Consider the following 22,579-nt stretch of genomic DNA (forward strand, 5'->3'; position numbering starts at 1 on the left):
AGAGTAAATAGCACTAAATACTTAAGTGACACATTGAAGTTTATAAGGATTCTTGGGGTCTGCAGGCAGCCCAAGGAAACAGGAGGTTCAGGCACCACTGTTATTTTCATTCTACTGCACTAAGGAACAAGAAAGAACTGTTAGCTCCTAGAGGTGCAATTTCACCCAGGGATTTTCCAAACTGTGGGAGATAGGTTCAAATCCAAGAAGAGAAGCAATGCTATCAAATCCCATCAAAGTGTGCAGAGATGATTCCGAATGGGCTAGGGACCAACATTCACGCTAAGTCAGCCTGAAAACATGATGGAGATCTTTCAATAAATGAAGGTGGAGGTAACTGGAGTTAGTTTCTTCTAAACAACATCCCTGTTTCCTTGGAGCTTGAGCTGTGCTCTCCAGTAACACCTTCTGCAATGTTGCAAATGTTCTGTCTCTGCTCACCCAACATGGTGGCCACCAGATGCATGTGGCTACTGTGCACTTGAAATGTGACTAGTTTGACTGGACTTCTAAGTTCTGAATTGTATTTATTTTGATTAATTTAAATGTAAATAGCTGTTTTAAGTTTAACAGGGTTCTAGCATACAAGATCAATATACGAAAATCAATTGTATTTCTATACACTAGCAGTGAAAAGTCAGAAATTGAGATCTTTTTAGACCAAAAAGGATAAGTCTGACCAAAAAAAATGTGTAAGACCTATACACTGAAAATTGCAAGACCTTGCTGAGTGAAATCACTATAGATCTTCAATAAATGAAGAAATATACCATGTTCATACTCACAAAAGTCATTATTGCTAAGATGTCAGTTCTCTCCAAAAGTGATTTATAGATTCAATGCAATCAATCCCCATCATAATCCCAACAGGCTTTTTTTGTAGAAGTTGACAAAGTGATTCTAAAAGTCCTATGGTAATGCAAAAGACCTGGAATAGCCAGAATCACTCTGAAAATGAAACACAACCGGAGGACTAACAATACCTGGTTTCAAAACGCATTATAAAGCTTACAGTAACCAAGTCAGTGGGACAGTGGTATAGACAAAGAGATCAGTGGAACAGAAGAGCCCAGGAAGAGCCCCACACATATGTGGATGAAAGCAGTACAGCAAAGAATGTTCTTTTCAACTAATGATGCCACAACAACTGAGGTATCCAAATGCGCGTGCGCGCGCGCACACACACACACACACACACACACACACAAACTTTGATGCATACCTCACACCATATGCAAAATTAAACTGGATCACAGACTTAAATGTAAAAGCTAAAACTATAAAATTTCTAGAAGAAAACAAAAAAAAATCATTGTGACCTGGGGTTAGGCAAAGATCATTTCATAGAAATGATGCCAGAAAAGATCCAAAAAAGAAAAAAAATGATAAATTTGATTTCATCTGAACTTATTTTTTTTTTAATGTTTTTTAAACATTTATTCTTTTTGACAGAGACAGAGCACAAGCAGGGGAGGGAGAGACAGAGAGGAAGACACAGAATCTGAAGAAGGCTCCAGGCTCTGAGATGTCAGCACAGAGCTCAACACGGGGCTCGAACCCACGAACCGTGAGAGCATGACCTGAGGCCAAAGTCAGACACTCAACCGACTGAGCCACCCAGGCACCCCTGATTTCATCTGAATTTAAAAACTATTCCTCCAATGCTACTGTTAAGACAATAGAAAGACAAGCCACACATAGAAAACATTTGCAAACCATGTATCTGACAAAGAATTTGTATTCTGAATATAGAAAGAACTACCAAAATGCAATAATAAGCAAACAAACCAATAATAAATGAGCACAATACTTAAACGGGCACTGCACCAAAGAAGACATACAAATGGAAGCAAATGGGCACATGAAGAGATGTTCAACATTCTTGGTCATGAGGGAAAGGAAAACTAGAATCACAGTGAAGTAACACTACACACTTATTCAAATGGCTAAAACCAGAAAGACTGATCATACCAAGTGGTGGTAAGGATATTGGTAAGCAACTATAGCTCCCATACACTGCTGATGGGAGTGAAAAATGGCACAACCATATAGGAAAAGAGCTAAGCAGTTCTTTAGGAAGTTATACATCCACCATATGACCCAGCCATTCCATTTCTACCCAAGAGAAATGGAAGCATATGCCCCTAAGTCCATTCAAGTCACGAATGTTCACAGCAACTTATTTTTAAATAACCAGTATTTGAACAACCCACATATCATCAGCAGATGAATATATAAAGCAACTATGGTATCCTCACACAATGGAATATTACTCCACAAAGAAAAGTTTTTAAATAAACTATATACATACACAATATCAGAGATGAATCTCAAAATAATTATGTTGAGCGAAAAAAGAGTACATACTGTGTGATTCCGTTTATAGAAAATTCTAGAACATGTAAATTAATATACACTTGACCCTTCAACAATGTGGGTTAGTAGCATTGAACCCCTACACATACAAAAATCCATGTATGACTTTTGTCTCCCCCAAAACTAAACTTCTAATAGCCTACGTTGACCAGAAACTTCACTGATAAAATAGCCAATAAACACATGTTCTGTATGCTATATTATAGACTGCATTCCTACAATAAAGGAAACTAGAGAAAAGAAAATCATAAGGAGGTGAAAATACATTTACAAAACTATACTGTATTTATCGGAAAAAAATCCATGTATAATTGAACCCACCCAGTTCAAACCCATATAGTTTCAGAATCAACTGTTTAGTGACAGAACGTGGATCAGTGATTGCCTGGAGACAGATAAGAGTGAAGAAGGCAGAAAGCAGGGATTACAAATGGGAACGAGGAAACTTTGAGCATGATGGCCATGTCTAGTACCTTGATTGTAATCAAAGTTTCACATATATACACACATGTGAAAATGTATTAAATTACACACTTTAAATTCTGTATCTCCATTATACCTCAATGAATCTGTTTAAAATAAAAAATAAAACAGGGGCACCGGGGTGCCTCAGTCGGTTGAGCATCCTACTTCAGCTCAGGTAATGATCCCATGGTTTGTGAGCTCAAGCCCTGTGTGGGGCTCTACACAGATAGCATGGAGCCTGCTTCGAATCCTCTGCCCCTGTCTCTCTGTTCCTCCCCTGCTGGCACGTGGTCTCTCAAAAATAAACATTTAAAAATAAATAAATAGAAAATAAAAAACAAAACCAAAATCTATTCAACAGCCGCATGTGCCTGGTGGCTACTCACTGAACAGCAGTTTGACTCTCTGTGCCGCCTTAGCCCTTGGTATTTCTACATCAGCATCCGTGGGAGTATCTCTGATGCTGTAACAATCTGCGTCTAATTCTAGGTCCCATCCTTTCCCCTACCTCCACTAAAAGAGATTGTCTTTTATCTTGCTTTGAAAGTAAGGCTAACGAGCAGACCTACGAGTGGGACAGATTCAAACTCAGAACAAATTTCCAGCAGACGTTCCTGATGGACTCATTCAGCCAAAGAAGAGATGGCTTTGCTCATTTAGTGAAATATTCTGGTAAAGGGTGATTTTATAAGACTTCACCAGAAGGCTGTGGAGGAACAAATAGGAATCTGGTGGACCACTGAGTAGCAGCTAGGTTCCCTCCACCCAAGATTTTAGGATTCCACATAGCCAGAATCGAAAGTACTGAGTTTGTCTTAGCCCTGTGTCTCTGGGCTTAATGGACAAAGTCTGTTAGAGGCCAGCTTAGAAAGGTCATAGTTGCAAATTCTAGTTCTGTCACTTTTATGTTTGTGGTATCACCTTCTCCTTCTGTAAAATGGGTATCCTGGTGCCCACAAAACAGAATTAGAGTTAAGATCTAACAAAATCATGGATGCAGAGTATCATCTAAGGAGCAGAGGTAAATAAAAAATATCCCCTCCTCTCACCCACCAAGCCTTTCATCACAGCACACACTTTCTTCCCTTACCAAGGCATGGACAGGTGTACACAGGGGGCCACTCCCATTCTTACCTGGAGCCAAAGTTTGTCATGCTGAGACCACTTCCCACCAGCGATGCACTGAAACGTGGCATTCTGCCCCACATTCACCTCAACATTCTGGAGCCGCAGAAAGTGAGGTGCTTTTCCTAGGAAAGAAACCAAACAGCATATGAGGACTCAATTCAACAGCCTGCGCCACTTCCCCATCCGTGGATGGCCATGCAAGATGAGCGCTCAGCAGGGTGGAACCTGCACCTAGAAAGTGGCCTGGTGCAATAAGGAGATAGTGCTGTTTGATCACTTACTATGAGTCAGCTACTGTTTGTTTTAAGAGTTTTACAGGATCACCTCACATAAACCTCACCAATACCCTGAGATGAGTAGTATCTCATTTCACAGATCAGAAAATTAAGGCTCTGAGGGGTTATAGTTTGGCACAGAGAGCCAGAAAGTGAGGGAGCTAAGACATGAATCCAGGTCTCTGAGAGCTTCAAAATCCTTAATGTTAGCTTCTGGGCAATACTGGTATGTTTGGAAGAAGAAAATGGAGGTGGGCACATGGAAAGGATTCAGCATAGATAATTCCTCCCTGTAGCCTGAGTGAGCAAAATGAAGAAAGCTTAAGCAAAGCACTTTGAACCTGAGACCCAAGTGCCTGGCCTTGGTGATGGCATTGATGATGCACATCACAGGGAGGGCAGAGCAAAGGAGGGACACAGGTGGAGGAGAAAAACAGTAGTCATCATTCACGACTGCTAAGCGGTCGGTGCTGTGTGCCATGTGCACACATAGTAACTCACTGAACTGAAAGCAGTTGGTGGTGGATCATCTTCGTCTTATAGTGAGTGAACTGAGGCACCAAGAACTCAAGAAACAAGCAGAGTCTACACTCTTAACTCTGAGCTAGAGTGTCTCCTAAGGATGGGAGGGAGGTGGGTCATTTACTCTGGGGACTCGGCATAACAGGAAAAGGGACTTTCAAATGAAACTCACATGGTCTGTGAGCAATCAATTCCAGAATTAAGCAGTTTTATGTTGGGCTAATGGATTCATCTCTTTCCTTGTTTGAGGAGTCAGGTTCTTGCCTATTTGAACTCTCCAAAGATGAGTGGGCTGATAATGTCTAGAAGTAGAATTTCGTCACTGAGGCACAAAGGTGCCAAGGATCCCATTGCGGGGCCTGGGTGGCTCCGTCGGTCAAGCGTCCGACTCTTGGTTTTGGCTCAGGTCGTGATCTCACGGTTCATGGGAATGAGCCCCATGTCGGGCTCTGTGCTGCGTGGAGCCTGCTTGGGATTCTCTCTCTCCCTCAAAACAAACTTTTTAAAAAAGTGCCAAGGACCCCCTAACACATCAACCAAATCAATGATGAAATGGACATCAACTACCCCACAATGGGACCAAATGAACAGTTGTTAAGAGGATCAAGAAGGTTCAACAAGGGCCTTTGGCCATCTTTTCAGAGAGAGTCAAATACCCAGAGAGACAAATAATAACAATCATGTCACTTATCTAAAGCTCCTATAATGGCAGGCACTGTGATAAATGCTTTACGTGTTTCATCTAATTTAACTTTGTAACATTCCTATAAAGTAGACATTATTATTTCCCTCTCAGAGGCAGAAATCAAAGCCCAACAAGTTTAATTTGCCCAAAGTTACGTAGCGTTAATAAGAGACAGAAACAGAATTAAGTCCAAATTTTGGCCCCAAAGTCAACATTTAACTAGCGTGATATCCAGCTTCCTGGGCAATGAGAAGTCCACAGTGTCACCCAGACCCCAGAGACCAGAGGCAGGGTTTGCAGGCCAGGCCGTGCTGATTCTCTAGGTTCCTCTCACTGCTCCCGAATATCTTATCACAAGTGATTCCCACCCCCCTTCCTTGCCATTTGTCCCCACAGCCTTCATGCTACACACTACCTGCTCCACCAACCTGTGTCACCAGGTATAGAGCTCAGCAAAACCAAAAGCCCTCGGCATGAAGAGGCAGACTTGCTGTGTGAAAACACACACCTTCTGCTCAGGCTTCTAAACAAATGACAACAGCTCAGAGACCTCCTCGGGCCACCCTCAGGACCCCACTGCTAAAGTGGTGTCAAAAATTGAAGGCCCAGGAAGACCTGTCTTTGTGGGCTTCTCAGAATTGAAGATTCCTGCATCTAGTCAACCTGACAAATGTCATGCTGCTTTGATTGTCTGAAATTGTTTCCTTTTTGCTTTCCTGTATAATTTTGTCAAGTTATTTTTGGAACTATCAGTTCAAGTCGATTCTTCAAGTGGGACTGAGAGTAAACCTGGTAAGCCCATTTATGCCACAGGTTTAAAGGGAAAGGAACATCCACTCTGCGCAGGGAGGGAGAAGAGCTTTAACTCCAATGTTGGGAGGCTCTGTGCTGGGTTTTACAAAGGGATGTCTCTCCATGCCCTTGGGGACATTGGGCAAATGGTTTAACGTCTGGGACTTCTGCAATCAGAAATGGATCTTCTCTGGATCAATGTCCCCTGCTTGCTTCTGACTCCCAGCTTCTTGGCAGAAGACCTTTTGTCTGGATTTCTTCGTCTTCAATCCCTCTTCCTGCTTCCCTTCTAGGTTTAATGGTAGAGAGTTCAGAGGCTTAATAGCCCCTAGTGTTAATATTCTGGTGAAACACTGACAGTTTACGGCAGATGTTGAACCCACGCACCTACAGGAGCCACTTACATAAATGAATGAAGTAGCTCAGTCATAAAACCAAACAAAAACCAAACACCACCTCCTTGCCCCATCATTCACTTCCCCACTTTTGACAGAGACTTGAGTAAAGATTTCTCTCTACGTAAGAACAACAACGTTACACACACAATAATAATGGGTATCTGACATCAGCCTCAGCACTAAGGAGGCAATAAGGAGTGGAGGGGACTAAGGAAAATGGATAAAGCTCCACGACCCCTTAAAAGGAGGCAGCTGTTACTTAAATCCAGCAGATGAAGGCCATTCCAGAGTACTTGGCTGACAACAGCCAAGTGTCCAGTTTGTCAACCCAAGTAAGAAATCCAGGTGTTATGTGACCTCTCTCATTCTAAAATCTTGACTGAATTTTGGGGGCACCTGGGTGGCTCAGTCAGTTAAGCATCTGACCCTTGATTTCAGCTCAGGTCATGATCTCACAGTTGTGAGATCTATCCCCATGGCAAGGCAACCCATACTCAGCATGGAGCCTGCTTGAGATATTCTCTCTCTCTCTCTCTCCCCTTCTCCCTAGCTTGTGCTCTCTCTAAAACATATATATACACACACACACACACACACACATATATATATGCTCTAATATATATATATAATGTAATATAATATATTAGATATTCATATATATGTATATAATCTAATATATTAGATATTCATATATATGTATATAATCTAATATATTAGATATTCATATATATGTATATAATCTAATATATTAGATATTCATATATATGTATATAATCTAATATAATATATTAGATATTCATATATATGTGTATATTTATACACACACACACACACACACACACACACATATATGAATTGCATTCAAACACCCTGCAGACCTAACAAAACACATCTGCAGGCCTGCTCCTCTGGGTGTGGTCTCTGTTATAAGGCTCCAGTTAAGTCATCCAGAATCATTCCCACTGGCCGGTTCTGCCTTTGTCTGGCCCCATGAATGCAGGCAGCATGCTGCAGATCACATGACTGCTAGTCGCCAATCAAGGTTCCTGACACAGGAGCTTATGGAGAACACCCTCCTCCCTGCTTAGCGCTCTCTCTACATGCCCTTACTCTGGTGTCTGCTCTCTGAGCCCGGGGCCTCATCCCCACCTCACAACAAAAGTCTCTCTCTAGGGATCCTCCTCATGTTGGGGACCTGTTCAGTCCACTTCTCTGAGCTCCTGGCCTCTCTAACCCCTCTTCTCCACCCCCTCTCTCCCCTGACCACAGTCCACTTCTGAGGCCTATGCTCTCTCAACTGTTATCCCCCCCACCATCTACAGCTCTGAGAAAGAATTTATCCTGCCAGCTTCAACTTACCAAACACATTTGTCCTTGGGGCCCAGGTCGGCCTCCAGCTTGTGGTTTTAAACAGTCCACCCTCACTCCCCACTGAGACCCAGCAACCCCAAAGTGGGATCCTGCTGAATGGGGTTAACAGAAAACTAGCTATGCATTTGGGGCAAAATGCCTTGATGCTGGTGACATTTAAACTCCTGCAGATGTCAGTGCAACATCCAAAGACATATTATTGTGCCCTTTCTCTCGCTCTTTAAGCCTGACGGTCCTCAGTAGGAAGCCACGCAATTGAGGAGAAAGAGCAGTACACACATTAGAAATGTGGTACAGACACTCCACGGGCTCAGTGACATGGCCCCAGAAGGTTGTGATGAGAAGGAAAAAAAAGTCTAAAATATTCCAGAAGTCAACTTGGGAGCAAGAAACTTAGAAACCCGGTGGAAAACTGTGCTGACATTTATTATATGTGGTTGCCAGTGCGGTGGCCACCCTGCTAAGGGCTAACGCTGAGAAATGACAGCAGAGGGGGACTATGGCTAAAACACTTTTATAATAACACAAAAATGTTAAATGGGCTATAAAATATAGACGAGAGGTTCCAGTTTGTAAGAGAAAATAATTTCCTTTGAGTATTACGCCTCTGTGTTGGTCACTGTTTTGGAAGCTGCGAGGCAATCATTCAAACTCATAACTTCAGCTCAGATCGATCGAGACTACAATTGCAAATCAGGCACTAACCCCTTGGAACTTTTGGAATATTTCATGGAATCGCCTATTGATAAGCACTGACCTGATGTTAATAGAAAAAATGTTTTGGAGGACAGAAGTGGAGAATGACAAGGCCTGGGGAGAATGTATATTTCCCCATATAGTTAAAATTTTAACAACCGTAAGCAAAGTCATAAATGCATTAATATGAAAGCTTCAGAGGGAAAGAAGCACTGTCAACCCAAAGGACAGTTCAGAAGCCTCTAGCAGTCTGCGTGACTCATGATCCCATGAGCAGCCCCCAAGGACGCGTGCATGGTGGGAACACTGGAAAGCATCACTCAGGCTCCACCTTTGATAGACCTACCCCAGCCTAGCCTGCACCAGCCAGTTGCGTAAGCTGGAAATCCAGGAGTGCACCGTTTCTGATGCCTCTGCCTCCCGAACTAATCTATCAAATGGGACCAGCTGACTCTACCTCCTAAATGTATCTCTGATCCGTCCACCTCTCTCCCTGTTTCTTCACAGCACTGGTGACCATCTGTTATGGGGTAAATTGTGTCTCCTCCGCCTCCCAAATTCTTTATTTATTTATTTATTTTGAGAGAGAGAATGAATGAGAGAACACGCACATGAGCCAGAGAGGGGCAGAGAAACAGGGAGAGAGAGAATCCCAAGTAAGGTCTGCACTAACAGCACAGATAATGGGGCTTGAACTCATAAAGCATGAGATGATGACCCGAGCTGAAATCAGAAGCCAGATGCTCAACTGACTGAGCCACCCAGGCGCCCCTCCTCCCTCAAATTCTATGTTGAAGCCCTACTGCTCAACACCTCAGACTGTGACCGTATTTGGAGATGGGGCTTCTAGGGCAGACCTTAATCTAATCTATCCGGTGTCCCGATAAGCAGAGAAAATCTGGACACACTGAGATGTATCACCAGCATGTGTGCACAAAGGAAAGCCCATGTGAGAACACAGCTAGCAAAGGAGAGAGGCCTCAGGAGTAACCAACCCCGCTATCTCCATCTCAGAACTGCGGGCAAATAAATTTCTGCTTTTTAAGCCCCCCCTAGACTGTGGGGTTTTGTATGGGAGCCTTAGCAAACTAATTTACACTCTGTTGTAGATCACATAATTGCCGATTTCATTTCCAGTGTTTTCAGTCCCAGTGGAAGGGCAGAGAGTTACTCCCATCCACCCAGCGCAGTGCCTGTCCTGGAGTATACACTCAGGAAGCATATGCTGCATGATGAATGGACATCTCTCCACCAGCCTGGTCCGGGCCATTACCACGTCTTCCGTGATTCCAGAACTTTCCCCCTGATAGGTCTCCTCACTTCTCTACTCCCCTTCAACTTGTTCTCCACAGAGCAGCCAAAGTGATCTTGTAACACTTAGATCAAATCAATCCCTAGGATAAATCCCTCCACTGGCTCCTTTTTGCTCTTAGATTAAAACCTAACCTCATCAGGACTCTCAGGGGCTTGAGTGGTCAGGCCTCAGCCTCCCTCCCACTTCCATCCACACCTACGCTCCCTACACTCTCGGTGTTCTGGCAGCACCTGCAGATTCCCAGTGCAGGACATGTGCACTTACTGCTTCCAATGCCTGGCATGCCCCCCACTCCCTAGATTACTACACAGGGGACTCCCATCTCAGCTCAGACCACATGTGCATAGACACCTCCCCTGCCCCTTAGACTCTAAGGACTCCCCCCTCATGCCAGCCACTCACATTTATTATATTCCCAGCACTATCACTATCTGAAATTATATTCATTACTATTTAAGATTACTTATTTAGTAGCTTTCCTCCCTATGCAAGTCTGCTAAGTTAACACCACGGAGACAAGGATCTAACCAACTTGATCATTTAAGTATCCCCTGTGTCCAGCACAAACTCCTGACACATAGCTAATGCACAAATAATTTACTTACTGAAAGGAAGTGTAAATAAAAAGCTGGAGTAGACGTAGACTGAGCAGAGAACTTAACCAGGGGCCTTTGCGAGGTACCGTTCACCTCCACACAACTCAGGAGCTATGGATAGACCCCTGAGGACTATATGCACTGCCAGTATTTGTACATATAATTAAGTGGAATTTTTCCAATTCCAGACACTATTGCAGTGTCCTCACATTTTGACTTCTGGGAAGTTTAAGCTTAAGGTGCCTAAGCATCAAGGCTGAATTCCGTGTTGCACTCACATTACAAAGGAACACAGCCAGAGTCACGTCTTTCTGAGTTATATCCCATGGCCCATTTGCTGGGTAACTGGCTCTCAGCAATTCCATAACCACGCAATCCACATTCCTCAGCAGGAGGAATACGAGGCTGTCAGGAGAATCCTAAATTCAGGAGCATCCCCAAGGAGGGGGAGAATTCCAAAGGGGGGGGCATGAGACTTTAGGGTGGGGAGCATCAAACACCCTCCAGACAACCCTCTCCCATGGAGATTTCTCAGAGAGAAGGGAGCATTTGGCTTTCATAGCAGACCATGGACAGCGCTTGGAATCAAGGGGCAGAGCTAAGACTGGAACAAGGGACAGGTATCAGGTGGGGTGACAGCAGAGGGGAAAACTCCAGCTCGAGTGGAGAGATCTGGGATCCCTTATGAGAAAGCCAGACTGGATTCTCCTGGGAAGAGCCAAAGAAAGACAGAGTGCAAACATCAAGCGCTGAGTAAGAAGCAGGGGTGTGGCAGGCTGCAGCAGAGGTGAGGGTCCCCGACGATGATGGGATGTGCACAGGGCTTGGGGAAACTAACCTGGTCTCACAGAGAGACTACCTCAAAACTGGGAGAGCTGTGCAGAACTGGGTGTGTGGCATTAAGGAGACCGCAGGGAGGGCAGGCATCTCCTGACACAGCTGTCCAGTCTGAGGTCAAAGATCATTCTTTAATGGGCAGCTGATTCCCAGAAGGCCAGGGAGGGGAAGGCTTAATCCAGGTGAGGGGATTAACCGAGTATCTACTATATAAACACTGCGTGGCTAGGGGGACTTCTTCATGTGAGGTCTGGGTCAGCAGGCATGACTGAAATCCCAAAGACCCAGGAAGTAACTCAAAGGATAGGAAGTTTAGACCAGAGCAATGAATAACCCAGTAGGATCTCAGCACTGAGAGGCTGGCTGATTTAGGGGAAGAGGGGCTCTCTTGCACAGACACAAAATACAATTATCCCAAAGACTGTCTTGCCAAAACCCTTTGGAACTTGTCCCAAATTCTTCCAAAGAAGGTGCTCTAAGCAATGAGTCCAACAATGGCATTCTAGTGCTGGGGAAGGAAGTGATGTTCAAGGTGCTAACAATTCATTGCAGAAGTGGAAAGTGTCATTTCAATTAAAGCAACATGGATGGGGCTGAACTGAAAACAGCCCCAAAATGAAAGGATTGAAAGGCCCTGTAACAACCAGGGGCAAAGACGAGGGAGTAGAGAGGGCCCTCCAGGAGATACCTGGAACCAGACAGCCGCCAATAAATTAATGGGAATCTCCAACATGCAGAACGGCTGCTACCCCAGCTAGCCCTCCTCGGAGGTACCCTAATCCCCATGTGTATCCCTCTGATTACAGTCCCCCCCAGCCAAATGTCACCAGATATGATGCCACCAACTGCCTCTGGGATTTTGCGAAACTGGGAACCACAGTTCTTTGCACAAACACATCCAGAAATCTCAGCCTAAATACAACAAAAGGAGCTTCAAGGGGAAAGTGGATGGGCACAGAAGGAGCAGTATGCCTTTGAGGACTCCTGATACTGTACCAGAAGTACTAACCACATGAGAAATCTCTCCCTACATCTACACAGAGCTGATGAGTGTATCTAAAATTACTTTTAAAGAATTAATAGCTTTGGGGTACTTTTCCCTGTGAGTGAGCAGTGGCTAATTTGCCCAGTGTTTTGGTGGTGTTTTTTTTTTTTTTTTAAGACAATTGCACAAGATTCTATCCAAAGCCTTCTAATTCTTCCACTTCAGTGGTCTGAATCCCACTAATAAACAATCAGGACTTTAGACTCCCTTAATGACGGGGAGAGATTCAAACGAAGATGTTTTGCCACTCTCTGCAAATTTCCTGTAGGTACTGCCTGTTGAACAGGCCAGCAAAATGACGAATTTATTCAGGACTGATTGCATTGAGTATGTAAGCATTTCTGAAGGATTAAAAAGGAGGGTGAGAAATGGTTGTGAGCTGAATGAATGGCGGTGCGGGGACTACAGCCTCCAAGCTCCCCAGTCCGGCATGGAGCAAGGCTGTGAGGAGGAGGGAACAGACTTACTGCATGGATGAGCAAGGACCCGGACCTCGTCCACAGCGATGTAGCCAGGATGACCCTTCAAAGAGACGGATTCAAATATCACCTGCAACACACATGGGGGAAGAGTCAATTTTGCAGAAGTGGTTGTAGGCATTATAGGAAGCCGCTCAGCCCCCAAACCTTCTCTTTCAGCTTCCCATGACAGCCTCTCAAAGAGGCACTACATTACTCTAGCACGCTACCCTGCCAATTGCCTCGGATTTCCAAAACAAGGTAAAAAGGCCACATTCTAATGACCAGCCAAAGAAGAATCAGCCACACGGAACATTTTTAACGGATTTCAGAAATAACGCTTGAATGCAGAAAAACAACCCAAACATGGCTTGAAACCTCAATCTGCACCTTTTTCATTGTTGTTTCAAGTGAAACACAGAGAAGAATTACTTCCTAATATCCCAAACTTTCTTATGAACTGTGACAGGAGCTTACCTTAGAAGCTACCATAAACCAAGGAGGGTCTACCCTGATTTGATTCTACATCCCCCAGGAATATATTCCATCTGAGTTGTTTTTTTTTTAATTTTAATTCCAATACAGTTAACATACAGTTTCAGGTGTCCAATATAGCAATTCAGCACTTCCACAAAATACCTGGTGTTCATCACAAGTGCACTCCCTAATCCTCAGCCCCTATTTCTCCCCTCCCCCCACCCACCTGCCCTCTGGTCACCATTAGTTTGCTCTCTGCACTTAAGAGTCTGTTTCTTGGTTGGTCTCTCTCCTCAATCTCAATTTCTTAATAATACCTCTTGAAGATAAGCCCCATACACAACTGTTGGTATCCAGGAATTCAAGGGCAACAAGTTCTTTGAATTCTCCATTCTGACTCTCACCCAAACTGTGTATTTCAGTGGAAATTTTACAACTCAGTTAACAGCTGTCCTTGTCACCCACTAACTTCACCTAGAAGATGTGACTATGTGGGCACTGTGATTAATGCCCTTGACCTCCCTAATTCCAATGGTCTTTATCTCCCATCAGCTTCAGCCATAGGTATAAATGTTCGGGCTTCTCATATTCTTTAAAAGCTACCCTCTGGCAGCAGGATCTGCTTTAGCACAGTCCAGCTGTGTTACTATCACATTTGGGATTCTCAGTAGTTTCATCAACACTCACTCTCAACACTTCCTTACTTCCCACAGCAAAACTCCCCCCTCCCACTATAATCTGGACTTTTCCCCCCAACACTTTCCCCAGAACTGCTCTCATGGCAAATACCAACAACCTCATAGTTGCCAAATTCAGTAGATAGTGTCCCATCTTTATCTTAAGAAGGAAGACAGTATAATGCTTGAGCTCTCGATCAGAATGCCTGGGTTGCAGTTTTGGCTACACCACTTACTAAGCATGTGACCTTGGGCTATCCTAATTATTAACACATGTTCCATGAATGAATACAATGAATACAAGTCATGGGAGAATGGGTGTGTGATAGTGAAACATACATTAATTAGTTCAGTGTTATCTCTCCCTTCTTCTGCAGAAATAAGAATTCTATAATGAAAGAGAGAATCTTTCATTCATCAGAATTCTTGAGAATTTTTTTTTTTGTAAAGCATGAGATTTGGGTTTTTTTGTAAAGGTGAGATTTGGGTTTCTCAAAAATAGAAGAAAAATATTCCATAATAAACAAGGGAAAGAACGTTCTCGTTTTCCATTAAATGAGTTAATAATTATAAATTGCTTGCAACATACATGGTAAGATAGTGGTAAATGCTACTATTGTTGTTCTTACTCTTGAGACAGGGATGGAAAGAAAAGAGGGAATGTGAGGGAATGGTGGCAGGTTTGGGGAGAGGAGGAAGCTAATAGACTCCCTGATGTGACTGTCCCCTGTAGCCACGACCCCAAGTTTCCACTGAAGTTCATTCTCTCAACAGACTCTTTGGTGTAAGTCATGACTGGCAAAAAATGGTGGAAGCTGGACTTTGGGTCCATGTGGAGTTACATGGAAATAGAGGCACATGTGGCTGCAGGAACCAAGGGAGTTAGGGAAGGGTGGTTGGGAGAAAGCACAGAAGCATAGAGAAAAGGACCATGGCAGCCCAGCAACTCATTGATAAAGGCTCCAGACTCACAAGACATTAGAGCTAGGTCCATAGTGTATTTATACCAAAGGGCAGACTCTGGATACAGCTGAGAATAAAGCGCTTCCCAAGAAAGAACTGGGAAAGTCCTCTCTCTGTCACTGCCAAATCACTCAGAGGAAAATGCTCACAAACATGAAGGAGCCCAGAGCATGTGTCTTTAGCATGCCATTCCAGAATCACAATTTTTTTTTTAATAAAAATCATGCAAGCTGTCATGAGATAGACACCTTTGGTGTCTGGGGATTAAAGAGTCAACAACACAGATACAAGACTGGATATATCAGAAATAGTGCTGGAAGGGAAAGGAAAGATAAGAAGGTCCATGCTGAACCCTCCAAGGCCTACCTGGACTCAACTGCTGAGGCAGGTCCCCTGAACACTCTCGATGAGGCTGGCACTAAGGTGAGTAAAGAATTGTAAAGGCTACTTTGGTGCTGTCTGTTTATAGCAGGCAGGGAGAGTGGGGTGGAAGACAGGCAGAAGGAGGCTTACCAACACCTAGCAATACTCCATGTCAGTGTAAGGGAGCAGGGACCCCGAGGGGCAGAGATGCAGCCCAAGGCTCAGGCCGGGAAACCCACCTTCTTTGCAGGACATTCTTCAATCTTAAGGCCACTATGTGGACCTAAGGTCAACTACACATGCCCCAGCCCCTAAAACCTTAAAGACCTCCTGGGGTTTATATGGAAAGGCATAAACATCTCTCCATGCATAAGCTGTGGAAAAGCCAGCAAATCATCTCCCAGGAGAGGCTCAGGGATGAATCATCCTCAACCTCTCCAAAACGCAGGTTGTGTGCATGTTAGGGGAGGGGGAGGAGATGTCAGGACATGGTTTAAGGGAGCTGGCATTTTATCCTCCCTTTTGGTGGTCCTTGAGCACAGAATCTGCACAGCAAGAGTTTCAAGGGGCTGCAAACATTTTATCCAAAGATGAGAGAGAAAAATGTTGGCTACCAGCTCCCCTCACAGGAAGAAGACCACATATATCTTCATGGAGAGGGATTCTTTAGGGTGAAATCAAGAGGGCCTCTCGCCCACACCAGCCCCAGGAGGCCTGGCTAAGATGAGGAGTAGGATCTGCTGCCCAGCAGAGAAGGGGAGGTGGGAGAGAGGAGATGGGGTAGAGTGTGAATGGTGGGTGAGAGCAGCCCCCTCTGTGAGACGCACCCCCTTGAACTGTGCATGAAGTTGCTAATCCTAGAGAGTGACAGATCCCTGAGAAAGAGACTGGACTTCAAGTCCAGTTGAATCCAAGCCAGGCAGGTCCTAGATTTCACGAGTCTACATAGCAATTATAAGCAATGAATAAAAGACCACTTCACCTAGGCTGGTGATAGAAAACACAGTGAGCAGGTAATTGATAAAAAGTTCTCATTTTTTTTAAATCTTGGGATAGAACAGTTTAGAATCATTAAAAACATAAAATAGAGTTAATATCTCCTGCAAAGGGGCAGAGATTTAAAGTGTAGCTTAGGCAGTTTTAATAAGCCCCAGCTCCTGAGAGGAGGCAGGTGTGGGGCTAGGAAGCGGGGGGGTGGGGGGGGGGGAGTTCACCCCGGGCCCTGCTGAAACGCTGGTGCCACAGAGCCCACTAATAGGAAAGATGAAATTTCTCTGTTTATTACAGAGCTAAAAGTCAATTTTGCAACTATGAAATACGACTTTAATAAATGAATACACAAGCCATCAGGATCTGAGTCCCAGCACTGCTAAAAACTAAAATTGTATTTAGTCCACAGAATCATACATGCAGGACAGGAGCTTAGGGTCCGATTAATTTTAAAATCCGCTTTGCAAGTATCTTTGAATCTCTTGATAGATCTCCCCTTCTCTCCCCTGGATGTATGTGTGGGTGCTGAATCTGGGAGCATGCAGGTGTATGTGCACCTGTGTGTGCCCCTGTGTGTGTGTATGGCCATGGGACTATTAGTGGGTGTGTGTGTGTGTGTGTGTGTGTGTGTGTGTGCGCGTGTGCACGCGTACATGCGCGCACATGCATGTCTGAGGTGGTGGGGGAGACGTGTCTGTTCTAAACTGTTGCTTTTGGTGCATTAGTGGCCTTCTCACCACAAAGCTCACAGCAGAGGATATAATGTAACGTAATGATGCTGTAGTAGCCGACAAGTTGGAAATGAGAAAATTCTCCCAGATGAAGCTGCCTATCACAGGGATGTACAGAGCTTACAGAGCAGAACTCAACCACAGTGGCCATTTCTTCAAAGAAGAAATCGTTCCCCCTTCCTCTTTTTCTGTTCTCCCCTCTGTTCTTCCCCCTTCCCTCCAATAATTACTGACGGCTACTGCAAGCCTGACATGTCATTTTATATAGATGCAATCTCATTCAATGCACAGAAGAACCCTCCATTGTACCCGATTTCCCTCTCCAGTTTACAAATGAAAGCAAGTGATTCGGAATGATGACAGGATACATCCAACATTACACAGCTAGGGAGTGGAAGATTCTCATAATGGGCTTTTTCCCCCAAAAGCAAGAAACTGAGCTTGGAGCCAGAGGACCTACGCAGGATTATAGGAACCTCAGTTTACCAATAATATGCCCTACTCTAGAACACAAGTCTTGCTCCTTCCCAACACAGGGAGTTACTACACAGATAAATTAGAGGCAATATGCTTACCACAGGGCTGGGACAAAGAGGGTATCCAAGAAATGTCCTTTTCCCTCTCTGTATCCCATCGAAGAGCATCGCCAAGAGTGGCACTGTCCTCACCTGGGTCACTTTTCCTGCTCATTATACTTGCATCTGTGGCCCTACCCTATAATCCATTTAACATCAGGCCCTACGTAGAGGTTTTCCAATTGGAGTCCTAAGGCCTCACTGGGGGTATCTGTGGACTTACAGACACACTTACTTTATACTCAGTTATACAGGGGGTAGTCTTGGGCCTGGGCATCAAGATTCAGGTCCCGACTTTTCCAATGATCTGCTGTGTGCCCTTGGACTTCAGTATCCATCTCTAAACCTCAGCTTTATCACCTGCATCAAGGTTCAGCAAACCATGGCCTGGAGGTCCAATCTGGCCCACCACTTGTTTTTAGACATAAAGTTTTACTGGAACACAGCTACATCCTTCCACTCATTTCCATATTGTTTGCGGCTGCCTGCACAGTCTATCTGAAGGGACTACATACCATAGATGTTGAACTGAAGGATGCCTGAGGAGCTCCCAGCCACTAACCTTGCCAGCCTCGGGGCCATTTTCTGCTTCAGACTCTACAGAAATTTCTCCAAAATGCTGATTTGACTATGTCACTTTCTTACTTAAAACCTTTCAAGAGTAGGCATGGGGATAACTGCAAATAGGCAGAAGGGATTTACGGGGGTGATGAAAATGTTCTAAAACTGGTTTATGGTGATGACTGCACAACTTAGATTTACTAAAAATCACTGGATTGCACACTTCAGTGGGTAAATTCTAGGATATGTAAATTGTACCTAAATGCATACAGTTGTTTTAAAAAAAGAAAAGCTTTCAAGAGTCCCAGGCCAAGCGGACCCAGAGCTGTGCTCCCCCAGGCACGCTCTGCAGACTGACGCCAGCCTACGCCCCATGCATTCTCGGCCCGCAGTGAGGTAAATAGGGCAAGTGGGAGAGGTGTTTAGAAACTATTGCAGCACTGTGGCACTGCTGTGACATTTTTACTAGTCATGAAAGCACGGGGCCACAGTGAATTGAGAAGAAAAAAAAGGTCTCTTGCAACAGTTTGAGTGGCACTGCTCTAGAGATTACACTTAATCTCCTTGGCCTGGCATTCAAAGCCATCCACGACCAACTCTCTTCTGCAAGCTTAGCTCCCTGTGTATTTCCTTTGCGACCTACCCTGAAACAAGGGAGAGTTTCCAAACTCTGCAAAACTCTCTCACTCGCTCCTCCAGCCCCTGGCAAGCACCATCCCTGACAACTCAAATGCCTTTCCCTTCCTTTTTCAATAATTATTGATTCATCCTTCAAGACTTAGCCTAGCTGCCACCTCCGCCTGAAAGCCTTCCTAATTGCTTTTCCCCCAAATGCTCTATTCCTCAGGGGTGATCTTTTGACTAGTTATCTCATCTCTCAGAACCTCAATTTTTTCATCCATAAAATAGGGATAATAACAGAATGTCCCTCATCAGGTCTCTTTAAGCAGTTACTTTATAAAAGACTTCACTGTCTCTGTTCCCTCAGCATCCCGGAGAGCCCACTGTGTCCCACACTACAGTAACTGCTTATTTATGTATTAGTCTCCTCTTCCTGAGCATGATTTCCAGGGAGGCAGGGGCCACGCTGGATCGTCTCTGCACCTGCAGGGCCTTGCTAGAAGAGGCTCAGTAAATACAAGTTGCACAAATGAGTAAAGCAAGTCCTTTCTTGGCCTAACAACTCTAGGTAGGGCAAGAGATATATACGATTACTTTTTAAAAACTCAAACCATGAAATGCCATACCTGGTAGAAATGTGGCCAGAAGGTGCTGATGGCAAGTTCTGCCTTCACCCAGCCCTCGGTGACAACCCCAGACACGTTCCAGACAGGGTTCCCCTGGGGGCCGCCGTTCACCTTCACATAGACATTCAAGGCTCCTGGGCTGGACCTATCACGGCTGGAGAAGTAGTAATGGAAATCGATACAGTGGGTGTCATTCTCCTTCAGGGTCGGCAGGAGAAGGTGGGCCTTCTGGCCAGAGGCCCTCCCAGAGCTGTTCACCATCATGAAGGATCCTGGAGACCCACAAAGGGGGTGGGAGGTAGAGACAAAGAGAGAAAAAGAAAATCCTTCTGATAATCAGTCATACCCACAAACCTAATGGCCAGAAATCAAGTCACTCTAGGAGCTTCTGATTGATCCTGAGGAAGCCATATCCTATCTTTCAACCTGAGTATCATCTTCCGTAACTGGGAATTTAGAAAACCTACTGAACAAGGCAGTTTAAAAATTAAGAGATGGCAACATGGGGGCACCTCGTGGCTCAGCTGGTCGAGTGTCCAACTCTTGGTTTCGCATCACAATCTCAGGGTTTGTGAGACTGAGCCTCACATCAGGTTCTGCGCGGACAGCATGGAGCCTGCCTGGGATTCTACCTCTCCCTTTCTCTGTGCTCCTCCCCTGCACGTGCATGCATGCTCGCTGCTCTCACTCTCTCAAAAAACATTTTTTTTAAAAGCGAGAGATGGCAACACGTATGAATATTTCTACAAAGTAGACAGTCTATATAAATTTATAGAAGAAACATCACATGCAGCAGGTCACAAAGGAAACATGGAACAAAACCCCAGGAACACAGCTACCTGTGCAAACTCTAAGTGCAAAATGTGAAATGCAACCTCATGCAAGCTCAGGCTGTCTCGATGGATGCAAAACGTCTCCAATGTAAGAAGTGTCCTTCCAACATATTCCGCTTGTACCCTTGCATGCAGTTCAAGGAATAATTGACAACTACCCCTTCACACTGCATTCAGCACGAGGAATGATTCTAAGTATCCCAGAAGGACATATAAAACATAGAATATTCAGTTAAGCAAGGAAGACCCCAAAGAAAGTGAGAGACAACTAGAAGATGTCCAGCCTGGAATAGAGGGTAAGTAATAATTCCTAAGCATTTCAGGAGTACCAATGTGATGCCTGGTGTCTTTTTAATATGTTATTCAATTTAATTTTCAGAATGAGCCTGGGAAGTAGAGGATTTTCATTCTATTTAAAGACTGAATGACTTGCCCCAGGCCCTCAGACAGGGAAGGATGGAGGAGACCCAGATTCTCTCCAACTCCACACTTACACTCTTACTCTGTGCAGAAGACATGACTACTGTTTTCAAGCATTAGGCAGGATGACTGCCCACAGAAAGGAAGGGAGCGTCTTTAGAGTTGCTTTGACAGATTAAATGGTTGTTTCTATAGTTCTTCAACCCACCCTGGATTCATGTCCTGGGCCTCCCAGAAGAGGCAGAGGCCATAACCTCACCCTTGACTTTGGGCCGCACCTGCTTTGGTCAACAGGATGTCAACACACTAAATCAGGCAGAGGCTTGAAGTGTGCATATGCCTAGCTACACTCGCCCTCTTGCACGATCACTGTCTTTCAGGAGAAGACTGCCCCAGCTAGCTGCTGCCTCTTTCAGCTGAGGATTAAGAACTGACATGTGGGGGTCAAGAACCGAGCTCAGCCAGCACTGAAGAACCAAGCCATCCCCACACCGTGGCTAGAAGCACAGCCACACAGTCAATACCCCAACCCAGATCTGCCAGTCCACAATCAATGCTCAGACCCATGAGTGTGAGAGTAAATGCTCACTGCTGTTTGCCGCTGAGTTTCCTCTTCTTTTGCTGGGCAGCATTACTGTGGCAATTGCTAATTGATAAAGGTGCTAGAGAGGCAGATCTATGAAAGAAACCACAGGAGGCAAATTTCCATTTAAAGGGCCTTCTAACAAAGGCCCTGGAGACATAGTTCCTGGCCACTACAGGTGGCTAAACAGAGCCTGGACAGGTGAAGAGATGTCTAAGGAAATTTCACCATCAACTGCTAGGGCTGAACTCTGTGACTTAAAGTCCCATGATGCTATGAAATAAACTACATCATAAAACACAGGAGATCAACTCGGGATTCTGGGACGAAGACTCCTACCTAGAAAAACATTGTTGCTTTGAAATCTCATTTTAACCACTAAAATCTTCAATTCAGAATGAAACTTTAAGACTGCTTATTCCCAACTGAGGTAAGCCACTTTAGGAAGCAGCCTTATTCATGCACCGTAAAACCCAGAAGATTGGAGCTGCCAGCTAATAAGTACTAGGCACTGTTGCTCATTGGGATTCTAGGGGGTACCAGGCATTCAAAGCCCATACTCCTTGGATTCTGCATGAATTTAAAAATAGACATGGGACAGGGATGCCTGGGTGGCTCAGTTGGTTGGGCGTCTGGCTCTTGATTTTGGCTCAGGTCATGATCTCACGTTTGTCAGTTCAAGCCCCACATTGGGCTCTGTGCTGATGGCACAGAGCATACTTGGAATTCTTCCTCTCTCCGCCCTTCCCCCTCTTGCGCTTGCTCTCACTCTCTCTCTCTCTCAAAAGAAAACAAAAAAGAAACTTAATTTCACACAGGACAGATAGAGTTCAAAATTCCTATTATTCACAAAACTGGATTAGAGAAAGTAACTTGGACTTGAGGCCAAATCAGGCTTCTGCATTATCTTCTCTGACGAGCACACAAAGCAGGTGGATGGTCGTGGACTCCCTCCTTCTGACTCCACCCAGATCCCTAAGCCTGGAGCTATCCTGGAGAGATGGCCACTTAGGGTCAATGGGAAGGCCTATCCCGAAAATGAGCCAACAAGAAGCAAGGTGACTAAGACAGAGAAACAGGAACCTAGAGCTATCAGACTTTCACTATCCCACCAATCAGAAAACTCCCTGCCTCATGGGACAGGAGCCACTGAAAGTAGCACAGAGACCACGTCTCCCCAACCCCTCCATGTTTCCAAGA

The 22,579-nt window shown here is 44.7% G+C and overlaps 1 protein-coding gene across 16 annotated transcripts in view; it reads right to left on the minus strand.

The window, feature by feature from the left end:
• PTPRT (protein tyrosine phosphatase receptor type T) overlaps positions 1 to 22,579 on the minus strand; it is a 1,082,577-nt gene that overhangs the window by 698,769 nt on the left and 361,229 nt on the right. For 14 of the 16 annotated variants that reach the window (XM_058685649.1, XM_058685643.1, XM_058685647.1 and 11 more), the window contains exons 3-5: positions 19,544 to 19,815; positions 12,969 to 13,050; positions 3,976 to 4,091 (exon numbers count right to left, since the gene is read on the minus strand). In XM_058685649.1, the coding sequence (XP_058541632.1) occupies positions 3,976 to 4,091; positions 12,969 to 13,050; positions 19,544 to 19,815 (470 nt within the window). The remainder of the gene's footprint in view (positions 1 to 3,975; positions 4,092 to 12,968; positions 13,051 to 19,543; positions 19,816 to 22,579) is intronic. The other 2 variants (XM_058685651.1, XM_058685650.1) reach the window with 1 other exon arrangement.

Source organism: Neofelis nebulosa, chromosome 9 (assembly GCF_028018385.1).
Source record: "Neofelis nebulosa isolate mNeoNeb1 chromosome 9, mNeoNeb1.pri, whole genome shotgun sequence".
Lineage (NCBI taxonomy): Eukaryota > Metazoa > Chordata > Mammalia > Carnivora > Felidae > Neofelis > Neofelis nebulosa.